An 11,609-nucleotide genomic window follows, 5' to 3' on the forward strand; every position below is an offset into this window, starting at 1 on the left:
GTTCAAAATCCCCCTTGAGACATTTGCTAGCCACATAACTCTATGTCAGCTAATCTTTCTAAGCTTCAGCTTCCTCATCTGTAAATTGAGGATAATAACAGCACCTGCCTCACGGGGCTGCTAAGAGCATCTACTGAAAAAGTATGTTTGTAAAGCACTTTGCAAACCTCAAAGTGTTCTATAAGTGTGAGCCACTGCTCACACTTAAATAGTTCTTACAATTGATAATTTAGTTTCTTCTCCAGTAATTGTGTATCATCTGGGAAAGGGTAGTATGTACTAGATTTACTTACCTGTGAACATGGTGTATCCTCATATATATAAGGTCCTCAAGGAGGGGAGGGACTTTCTCACTTTTATATTTATATCTTCAGGGCCTACCACAGTGTGTGGCACATTGTACATGCGTTGTGACTACTTGTTGTAAAAAAAAAAGAAAAAACAATAACTTTGAATTGTTTTTATAATATCCAAGCTTGAACATGAAGAAGAGATGTGAGAACGTACCTCTTCTCTTGTTAGGGGACTCTGTGGGTGGAGCACCACCGATGATGTCACACTGCCTGGGTTATGAAGAAGCAGAGGATTATTTGGTTTGACAGTTGCATAGTTCGGCTCAATGGTTTTTTCCCCATTGAGAGGAAATGAAGGAGATATAAAAAGAGAAGAGGATAAAGTTAAAAATAAAAATGCTCATTAGTCCCTTGGTTGCTTCCAGAGATCAGGCCTTATAGCCACCCTCTGAGGCAAATGGTTCAAGTAACACCATTTTTAGTACAGAAAACCTGAGGCTCAGGTGATACCATTCATCCATTCACAAGGCTCTTAAAATGATAGACACACCAGGGCAAACACAGTTCCCCCTAAAATAGTAATTGAGGTAATGGCTTCTTGACCAGCAAGATTAGTCTCTATTTACTTTACATTTTTATGGAGATGTTTCCAAAAGATGAATGTCAACTGAGGGATTAAACTATGGGAAATGGATGTTTTTCCCTTAGACAAAGCATTTCTCTTCTTAGGTCCTCTTCCGTAAGATGAAAAGTGGACTAAGTGACCCTTAGAGTCCTTGCCAGTTTAAACTATGGTTATCCCAGAATAATGCTAGAATAAAAGTGGCCTCTATAACCCCAAACTCTTTTATCTGGCTTTGGAACACATTGACCTGTTGTTGTTTTCTGGAAGTCATTCATAATGATGTTCTCCCTTTTTAAAAAGTAGTTCTTGAGACTTGGGTTCCATCTGTGTTCCCATCAACTAAGAGAAGGCCTGAGAATCTGGCTCTGCCACTCACTAGGTTATGTGAAACTCAGGCAAGCCACATCTATCCCCTTCTACGGGCCTGTCTCATATTACTTGTACTACTTGCTTCACTGGCAGCTAGGTGGCGCAGTGGATATAGCACTGGGCCTGGAGTCAGGAAGGTGTGAGTGAGCTCAAATCCTGCCTGAGACATTTACTAGCTGTGTGACTCTGGGCAAGTTAATTAACCTTGTGTTCCTCAGTTTCTTCATCTGTAAAATGAGCTGGAGAAAGAAATGCACAACTGTTCCATTTTCTTTGCCAAGAAAACTCCAAATGGGGTCGAGGGCAGGAAAGAGTCGACAAGACTGAAGTGACTAAACAATATCTTGCTTGACAGTGTGATTGGGAGACAGCTAGGCGGCGCAGTGGATAGAGCACCTGCCCTGAAGTCAGGAGGACCTGAGTTCAAATCCGACCTTAGACCAAACACTTGACACTTACTAGCTGTGTCACCCTGGGCAAGTCACTTAACCCCAATTGCCTAAAAACAAAAACAAACAAACACAGTGTGATTGGGAGGCCAAGTGCTCTGTGAACTTTAAGAGATGAAATGGAAAGTTGAGATACTGCAATCTCATCTACTTTATGTACGTGTCCCAGAAGTGAGCTGAGCAATGGGAGAATCTAGCAGGGGGACTAATAATTTCTTGAAAATATTTAACAAAAAAAATTGTTTGCCCTCTCAATGGGCAGAGGAGAGGCTGGAGGAAGAGAATTTGGAACTCAAGAGAATTTTTAAAAAATTAATGTTTGAAAAAAAAGAAAGCACATAAAATAACGTGGCTTAGAACTGACTGGTCTTTATTTGAATACATACGTATAGGATTAATAGATTTTGAACTGGAAAAGACTTACAAGGCTCTTACATAATGACATCCCTCTCACTTTCCTGAGGAAACCAAGCCTCAAGGAACTAGGGTGATCTTGCTCCAGATTGCACAGGTCTGAGTCAGGGCTTGAACCCATCTGGGTCTTCCCAATGCTAGGGCCAGTGCCCTAACCATTATGCAACACTACCTATGCTTACATATCCACTTACAAGTTCTTGAAACTTAAAATAAGAGGGAGTTTGACTCATAGGATGATTTAGGGGCATTTTTCTTTGCTTTAGGAAGTAAGGAATCTCCTATAAAATCATCAGTTATTATTGCTCCTTAACCATAGGTATGCATGGCTAATATGGAAATATATTTTGCATGAAAAAAACGGAATTGAGAGTTTTGTTTCCTCTTTCTGATAGTTTTAATTTTTACTTGCATCACTAATGTGAAAATGTTTAATACGAATGTAAATGTATAGTCTATATGAGATTGTGCACCATCTTGGGGACGGTGGTGGGGAGGAAGGAGGAAGAAAAATTTTAAACTCAAAAACACATGGAAGTGATTATTGATAAATCAAAATAAATAAAAAAATGGAACTGAAAAATGTTTAACAAAATATCAACACAATACACCTTTTTAAAAAAACACCCACCAATGATTGCAAATACTGCTCAGCTAACACAGAAATTGTTTGCAAAGCAGGGTACAGATAATATCCTGCTTTAGCCAAAACAAACAAAAAAAAAACCCCACCAAAACTATAAGCATGCATGCAGGAAGCAGGGAAGAATAGGGACAGCAGAAGAAATATTTTCTAAGTTTCACATTGTTGGATAAAGTGAGAATAGCCAAATTCCAAGCCACAATTTGATACCACCTTTTATCTACATTTGCTGTCTTCTTGCAAAGAACTCAGCCCTGCCTGGTCCCACATCTAGGTTTGGGCCCTGAGGCAAAGAGGAAGTGGCCATGTCTGGTCCTTCAGAAGGAAGTTTCTCTCTTCCTTAAAAGAGATGGAGGTTGAGAAGGTGAGAGAGAGGAGGGTGGGCCAAGAATGTGGCATACCACAGGGTCATCTGTAGTTAGCTTGTCATTTGGTTTTGCTGTTATTTTTATAAGGGATGGCTTATTTGGAGGGTGATACAGCAAATGATGGCTCCAGAATCAGAACTCCTTAGCTTCTGATGCTCTGTACTTTGTGAACTTGGGGCAAGTCCTTGACCTCCCTGTTCAACTGTAAAATGAGGTTTGGACTAAAATAGATGGCCTGCAGTCTCTTCTGGCCTACAACCTCTATAATCTTTTGTGAACATTGATAAATGTGAATTTTAAAAATCAATCTCATTTCATAACAAGTCAGCCCACCAGGGTGACTGATTTACTGCCCTAAAGCCAAGTCAATAAGAAAAAAACACAAGTTTAGAGCTGTGAAGGACCAAGGAAATCCCAGTGCCCTTATAGAATAAAGCCAGGGAGACAAAGCAATTTGTCTGGGTGCTTATTGATTTTCATTACAAAAATCTTCTTTCTTCCTCCTTCAAGATAAACAAGAGCTGATGCAGAGCTCCAAAATCCATCCTCAAAAAGTACAGTGCATGGCATACGGGATGGGACACTGGACTTGGAATTGAGACTCAAATTCAAATCTTACCTTGGGATCTCACTACCTATGGAAGCCTAAGTTACTTAAGCCTGTAAGATCCCTTCCAGGTGTATGATCATTACCTTCCCATCCTGTCCTTCCCCAAATGGATGTCCGTGGCACATAGCTCTCAAGGTGGTAGTTAACCAACCCTTACAGATTCATCAGAACAAATGTCCACAACCTGGTACTTCCTAAAAATTCTCTCATGCTTGGATTTATGTTAAGATGACATTCTTAGAGGGCTAGTGAAAACCTGGCTGCCCCCTCCCCACAGGTAGGTGGGTACCAATCGCCTACCCAAACTCCCTTCCCTTCCCCATTCAATGACTCAAAAGGTGTCATAGTAATTAGACAGCTCACAAGCACTTTGAAAGGATTTCATCTTTTTGCTTCTAATTATTCTTTATCACTAATGCTTAGTAAGGCAAGCTCTTGCCTTAGCTCATTAATCATTACCAATTTAAATGTAATGTCAAACTTAAGAGGACCAATATTACCGATGATTATGGTTACCAGTGGCAAAAGGGGAGTGGTACGGGCACAGCTTGAGATGCTGTCAGTAAGACACGGTTCAAACCCTTGCTATATTACTTGTACTTTATTTTTTTTCCTATAAAAAAGAAAAGGACAGTAGGAAGGGGGTGGGGTGGACTGAGACAGGTCTCAGGTTCCTTGAAAGATCCAATGCTTTCTGCTTAAGCTATTGAAGACTATTTTCCTCAGCCCTTTCAGCGGGGAGCAAGCTTGTGAAGATTTAGAAGGAAAAATAGACCAGGCATCTGATGGCTTGACTGATAATTGCTGACCATTTTCTACTCAAGGCTGCCTAGATGGCTCCTGAATCTTTACTACCTAACCCCATTAAGTGTTCTACCACCAGGTACATTTGGGGTAGATTAAAAAAAAAAAACACCTTAGAAAATTTTAGAAAAAAATTGGGTAAACTATGAGCCAAAATTTTCCCATTCAACTGAAAAAGCAAGCTGGTTTGGCTTATCTAGCCAAAACTGAAATTACAAATGAGAAAGACATGCAAAGCACATTAACACAACTGGCCAAAAGTTTCTTTAACGTGTGCACTTTTATTTGAACTGGTCTTAAGTCAGTGTACAGGTAAAGCTCCTCCCCTCCCCCAAGTACTGGCACCAATCTCGTAAAACTCCCAGGGAGACTGTAAAGTCTTCATTCACATCTATGTTGGGGGCAGGGAGGGAATTTAGGGGGCCATCCATTATGGCTGACAATTAAAAAAAAAAAGGAACAAGTATTAAGGCGGAAGATACAAAAAGTTTTTTTTTAAAGGATTACATAATTTACAAGTAAAGCAATACTAGTACCTTCCCTCCCTCCCCCCTTCCCATCTGGATTTTTGTTACCTAGCTCCTTTGCTCTAGCAGAGGACAGCCTTCATAGAGGCTTGTAACTCTGTAACAATGCATCACACAATATTTGGAATGATTATTTAAAAAAAAAAAATAACAAATGTACAATCAGAGTCCTGAAGACGCACTGTAGAACTTTGGGGATGTTTGCCTCCAACATACTTAGACTGCTCATCACCTTCACCGTTCCAGTTTTTAAATCCTGAGTCAAGCGCCAAAAAAAAAAAAAAAAAACCAAAAACAAATAAAGCCATGCCAATCTCATCTTTTTTTTCGGGCAATTATCATGTCACACCCTTTGACAAAAAAAAAACAAAATTTTAAAAAAAAAAACAAAACACAAACAAACAGTCCATTTAGAAGCATTTGCGGTGGACAATGGAAGGCCCAGATTCATCATACTCCTGCTTGCTGATCCACATCTGCTGGAAGGTGGAAAGAGACGCCAGGATGGAGCCTCCAATCCAGACAGAGTATTTACGCTCAGGTGGGGCAATGATCTACAGAGGGAAAAGAGAGGGGTAGGGGCACCAAGTTAGCTCCAGAACAGGTATCAAGTCTAACAAGCCAATTAAAACCCCCCCTAGGGACAATGCCAGGAATATGGTAGGGGGAGGCAGACAAGGAATGAGTCTGGCAACCCTAACAAAATAATCCTTTAAACACATATATTAAAGCATTTATTAAATACCAGGCACTATCCTAGAGCAGTATCTAACAAGCTCACCTTGATTTTCATTGTGCTGGGAGCTAGGGCTGTAATCTCCTTCTGCATCCTGTCAGCAATGCCTGGGTACATGGTGGTACCACCAGACAATACGGTATTGGCATACAAATCCTTACGGATGTCAACATCACACTTCATGATTGAGTTGAAGGTAGTTTCATGGATTCCACAGGATTCCATACCTACGTAGAGAAGGAAAAGGAGAGGAGGGAGGAAGAAGCAAATTACCTTTAGTCTTAAAAAACTATTTCCTGTGACCCATTATTCCTGAAGTAGACGGTAGCTGTTTAAAAAGAGAAAACCCTTACCTAAGAAAGATGGCTGGAAGAGAGCTTCTGGGCATCGGAACCTCTCGTTGCCAATGGTGATAACCTGACCATCGGGAAGCTCATAGCTCTTTTCCAGAGAGGAGCTAGATGCAGCAGTGGCCATCTCCTGCTCAAAGTCTAGGGCGACATAACACAGCTTCTCCTTGATGTCACGCACGATTTCCCTCTCAGCCGTGGTAGTGAAACTGTACCCTCTCTCGGTCAGGATCTTCATGAGGTAGTCCGTCAGATCACGGCCAGCCAGATCCAGACGGAGGATGGCGTGGGGAAGGGCATAACCTTCATAGATGGGCACAGTGTGGGTCACACCATCACCAGAGTCCATCACAATACCAGTGGTACGACCAGAGGCATACAGGGACAGCACAGCCTGGATGGCAACGTACATGGCTGGGGTGTTGAAGGTCTCAAACATAATCTGGAAATAAAGAATCAGGCAGGTAAGTGAGTGGATTAATCTCTCCCTAATTTATCAAACAAGGCTATGAAAATCATGCAGGCGTGTAACACATTTGTAGTTTTATAAGTACCCTGCAGTTAAAAAAAATTTTAAAACTTAAACTGTTGTTCTAAGACCCACACATTGTTATCTTACATAGATATTACCAGCTTATGACAAGATAGTTGGAAGTTTAGATTTTTAGAAGTCACCCCCAGACAAGTGAACGGTTAGTACCTACAAACAATTCAAATTACTAGTGAAAATTAAAAAAAAAAAAGCCAGATCAGAAAAAGCAAACAGAACCTGTAGATATCCAAAGAGAAGACTCAGTTCAGAGAAGGAAAACCCTATGGATAATGGCAAAGAAAAAAAAAAAGGGAAGAGAAAAGAAAAGTGAAGCAGAATATAAAAGAATAAATGGATGAAGCTGCAAAACGCTCAAGAACTTTGGTAACCTACGAAGTTCACAGACCTGAGTCATCTTTTCTCTGTTGGCTTTGGGGTTCAGGGGGGCTTCTGTAAGCAGCACAGGGTGCTCTTCAGGGGCCACACGGAGCTCATTGTAGAAAGTATGATGCCAGATCTTCTCCATGTCATCCCAGTTGGTGACAATACCATGTTCAATGGGGTACTTCAGGGTCAGAATACCTCTCTTGCTCTGGGCCTCATCCCCCACGTAGCTGTCTTTCTGGCCCATACCCACCATCACACCCTGCAGAGGAAGGAATGAAAATGGTCAGTCTTACCTTACCAGAAACCTTTATAATTCAGATTTGTGGGGTTCTAGATTTTTTGAGCTGGAACTTGTCAGAAGTTCACACCTCTCATTTTACAGATAAAATCAGAACTAAAAATCTCAGGTTAAAAATGATTTGCCCAAATCCATACAGCCACTGGGGATGCTCTTAAGAGAGTTGCAGTTTTTAAATAAAAAGTGGTTCTATATGCAAACAAAAAATGCCTTATTCCACATTAATTCTCAAAGTTCCCAGTTATATAGCCACATTTAAGTTTTGTTTCAAATTGGGATCAGGTTAATGCCACCTGACCTGTCGATTTCTCTATGCCCATGTGTTTTATTTAATGTTATCACAGCCCCTTTTCACAAATATTCTAGGCTCCTTAGAAAGAAAATCCCTCCGGTATTATTTGCTATTAGCCAACCCCTTCCAATATTCACCACTATCATTCCAATCAGGCAGCAAGCTGGTTTAACATGCTTGGCAAATATCTTCCAAAATACCATGTTATGTATACCTGATGTCTGGGGCGCCCCACAATGGAAGGGAAGACAGCCCTAGGGGCATCGTCTCCTGCAAAGCCAGCTTTGCACATTCCAGAACCATTGTCAACAACGAGAGCAGCAATATCATCATCCATGGCGAACTGGTGAGAAAAGAGAGGAAGGGTTGGTTTTAAGATTTTAATCCAAGTTCAATTCAAATACTGCTTGGTCTTTTTAAAATTAAAAAAAAAGGCATGCCACATTTACAGGGTAGCAGCCAAGAAGGTAAGGTACCACCAGGCTTAGTGCAGGCTCCTTCATATCCCATCCTTAGTGATGCTAAAGTTGAGGCATATGGTGATGACCAAGCAGACTGGAGGGACCACTCCCCACCCTGTTTCCTTCTCAGCTTCCTGTCAATAATTGAATGCACCTCTCCCCTTTGGCCGCTAGAGGGAGTGACCGCTTGCATTTTTCGCCTTAAGAGATTTGGGACAAAGGAAGTCCCAGCTCTCTTGCCTCTCATTATTACCATAAAAGGCAATGGTAAGAGAGGCAGCTTTGCAGAAGTCAGTGGCGCGGCAGGAAGCCAGGTTTCTCCTCCCCCCACCCTTCTTTTAAAGGGAGACTTGATTAAAAAGGAGAAGCCACTCCCCCCTTGCTCCCTCCTCCCCCGGGCCTTTTTCAAAATGAGGCATGGTGTGTGGCCACACCCAGATCAGTCTCCACTCCCTACCCCACCCACCCCCGCCAGACGTTAGCAGCAGGGATGGGTCTAGAGCCACGCTTATGCAAGCCGCTCCTGGAGACCAGGGCGCTCCTGGCGCTTTGCAGGAGCAGCAGTTCAAAAGGGGAAGTTGCTCACACCCCCCCATCCCCCTGAGATTTAGAGAAGGAACTCTTCCTGGGTAGGTCCCCACCCAGTTCTGGGAAATCAAGCCCCAGGAGAAGTGGGGACTCATTCAAAGCCAATTAAGGCTTGCTTAAGCCAAATCTCTCCAATTATTAGGCCGTGGTGTTGTAAAAACCCCTTTCCCCCTCACCCCTTAATGGATTAAAGGTTCTTTTGGAAAAAAGAAATACTAATTACCTGCCTCATAGCATCAGATAAATTTAAAAATCGAGAAACTGTTTAAAATGACACTCCCCCCCCCAAAAAAATTCCCTTTTAGGGAATGGATGCAATAACAGCAGCTTGGTGCTTGGTTTGCAAAAGGTAACGATTTTCGCTTCTCTGCAAACCCGCACTAGCATGGTGGGTCGGCTGCAAAACACCTTAGTACCCCGACTTCCTCCCCTATCCGCCCTTCGTGGACAGTAGGCACTCCCACTCCCAGGGAGCCAGGCGCTAGCAGGACTGTCCCCACCCCGCTACACTTTGTAGCTTCCGCCCTATAACCTGTTAATCCACCCCACGCCCTTCCCGGGCCCGGCCTCTACAGGGCCCAGACTGAGACAAAGACCCTTAATTCATTCCCCCGCCTTTGAATGAAAAGTGGAGGGAGGAACCGGAACCTCCTCTTCCCCCCCCCATAAGGCACGATGCCCACCGCCTTCCGTGCCTCCTGCAAAGCATGCGCTGCTACAATAAATGAGGCGGAAGCCCCGAGCTCAGGTCACACCCTGCAAAGCTCACTCCCGCCGCCTCGGCGGTTAACGCTCTCTCCCATCCCCCCTCCTCGCCTGGGTTCGTTTTCCCGCCGCCCCCGCCCTTTACAACTTCTTCCAACCCCACCCGCGCCTAGAGGCGCCCTCGCTCAGCCGGTTGGATGGGGTTCAAGCCCCAACCTTAGTCTATCCTACGCCAACCGGATTAAGCCTTCCCCATTATTGAGGAATAATCATCCTGGGCCCGCCAGACCCCATGACTGCAAACGCTCAGCTCAAATCCTCTTAACCAGGGCTGAAGGGAGAACAACCCGATTAGGAGAGCCCCGGAGCAGGCGGCATTTACTATGCAAGGCCCGCCGAGAGAAGCTCTTCATCACCCAAACCCAGCTTCCCGAAACGCTAGAGCCATTTGCCCAAATGCACACCCACACGCCTATGCCCATGACCATGGGGCGATGACTGAGCAACCAAGTGACTGCCTGAATGAGAATAAAGGACTAGGAATAGCTACCACGGGGCTCTGAGCCCCTAGAATACGGCTAGTCTTTGCAAGTTTCTCCTCTCCCCCCCCCAAGAAAATGCATTTCCCTAAAGAAATCTTGCAGGCAGAAATAAATGCCTGCCACTCCATTCCACCTCTGAAAGGTTTTGGAGAAGGAAGGTAAAAAAGAAATGCGTGTCCAAAAGAAATTAAGGGTGAGGAGAGGACGAGAGGGAAGGTTCTCGTAGGCTCTTACCTTTGAAGTGGCAAGTTTAAACCCTTAAGAGAGAGGAGGTGGTGCCGCACCTGGAGGCAGGGGGGAGGCAAGTGCACGCTGGGTGGAAGAGCTCACAGCTACTCCGGCGCGCTCGCGCTCTGGGTTTTATGGGGCGCGCGAGCTCCACCGCTCGAGCCATAAAAGGTAACTTTCGGAACGGCGCGCTCTGATTGGCCCGGGGTCGCTCACTCACGAGCCTCTTTGCACATTGCAGCATTTTTTTTCTTCTCTCCTCCTTTTGCAAAAAAAAAAAGGGGAGAGAAAGAGGGAGGGAGAGTTTTTTCAGCTTTTGCTCTCTATGGGCGCTCCTTTGGCTTCAACCCTTTTTTGCTTGGTCTGAAGCTCTGAATATCAGTGCCATAGCAATGCAGGGCTGATTCATAACAAAACATGGATGGAAGGAGAGCTTGCTTTAGAGCATGTCTGTGTGTGTGTGTGAGTGTATGTGCTTTCTTCCAGCCCTGTTTGGAGGTAGAAAGAAAAATGACCTGATATTAAATTCAAACCCCCTTCACTTCATCAGGCTATTGTTGAGCCCTTGTTCTGGGCAGGGGAGGGGAGATGTAGGCATGCTTTCTTTTTTTATTTAATTTGTGCATCCTAGGATGAACCCTGAGAGTTTTCTATAGAGATGCTCCGACCCACCCCAGCCGGTGCCAGGAAATGCAAAAATCCCAAAGAGGACTCCCCTCTCCAGCTCCCACCAACAATAGTGCCTATGAGTCATTCTTCCAACTTGGAATTCTTCTACCCGAGGTCGGTTTGTAATCACACCCTGAACACTGCTGTTTGCATATGCTGTTGCTTGGTTTCCCAAGCCGGACCCGGTGCTGGGAGAGAAACCTGGAGATTTCCAAAAGCTCTGTCTCCCCTGTGCCAAAATCTTATCGTTCGCAAGCTTGGAGATCAGACTGATCTTTGCCGCCGGCCCCTTACATTCATTCACTTCTTCACCGCTCTACCCTGTCCCCTCAATTCTGATTCTCCCGAAAAGTGCATGTTTTCCTGTCTCCTAGGATAACTGGACATAACGTCGATTTTCTTTTTATATGGAGGGTGGGGGGCGCCAAGCTGTGAATTTCGGGTGATTTAACGTAAAGGTATGTATATGCCCAAGTGCAGTTTGAGGAGGGGCTAAAGTTGCTAGGTACAAAGGAGCGGGTCTAAGACTTGAGAAATAGAGCCGTATTTCTTTAAAAGAAAATATTTGGTTTCAAAAAGGTGGTTATAATTGTGTATGTGGTGTATATGGGTGTGTGTCGACACATCTACAATCCCCCATTCATTTATGGACCACGAGATAACAGTGGTGAGGACAAAGGTAACGTCAGGAAAGCAGTCAGAATCCAGGGCAGACAGAA

General features: G+C 44.0%; 1 protein-coding gene across 1 annotated transcript; it reads right to left on the bottom strand.

Annotated features, from left to right (window-relative positions):
* Positions 1-4,836: 4,836 nt before the first annotated feature.
* ACTB (actin beta) lies at positions 4,837-10,339 on the bottom strand. Its single transcript, XM_021008442.2, has 6 exons — positions 10,228-10,339; positions 7,912-8,040; positions 7,127-7,366; positions 6,192-6,630; positions 5,884-6,065; positions 4,837-5,656 (listed from the first exon to the last, which is right to left on the bottom strand). Exons 2-6 carry the CDS (start codon positions 8,032-8,034, stop codon positions 5,513-5,515), a joined length of 1,128 nt encoding a protein of 375 aa, XP_020864101.1. The 5' UTR covers positions 8,035-8,040; positions 10,228-10,339; the 3' UTR covers positions 4,837-5,512.
* Between the last annotated feature and the right edge of the window lie 1,270 nt (positions 10,340-11,609).

The sequence above is a fragment of the Phascolarctos cinereus genome, unplaced genomic scaffold (genome assembly GCF_003287225.1).
Source record: "Phascolarctos cinereus isolate Bilbo 61053 unplaced genomic scaffold, phaCin_HiC Scaffold_4;HRSCAF=312, whole genome shotgun sequence".
Classification (NCBI taxonomy): domain Eukaryota; kingdom Metazoa; phylum Chordata; class Mammalia; order Diprotodontia; family Phascolarctidae; genus Phascolarctos; species Phascolarctos cinereus.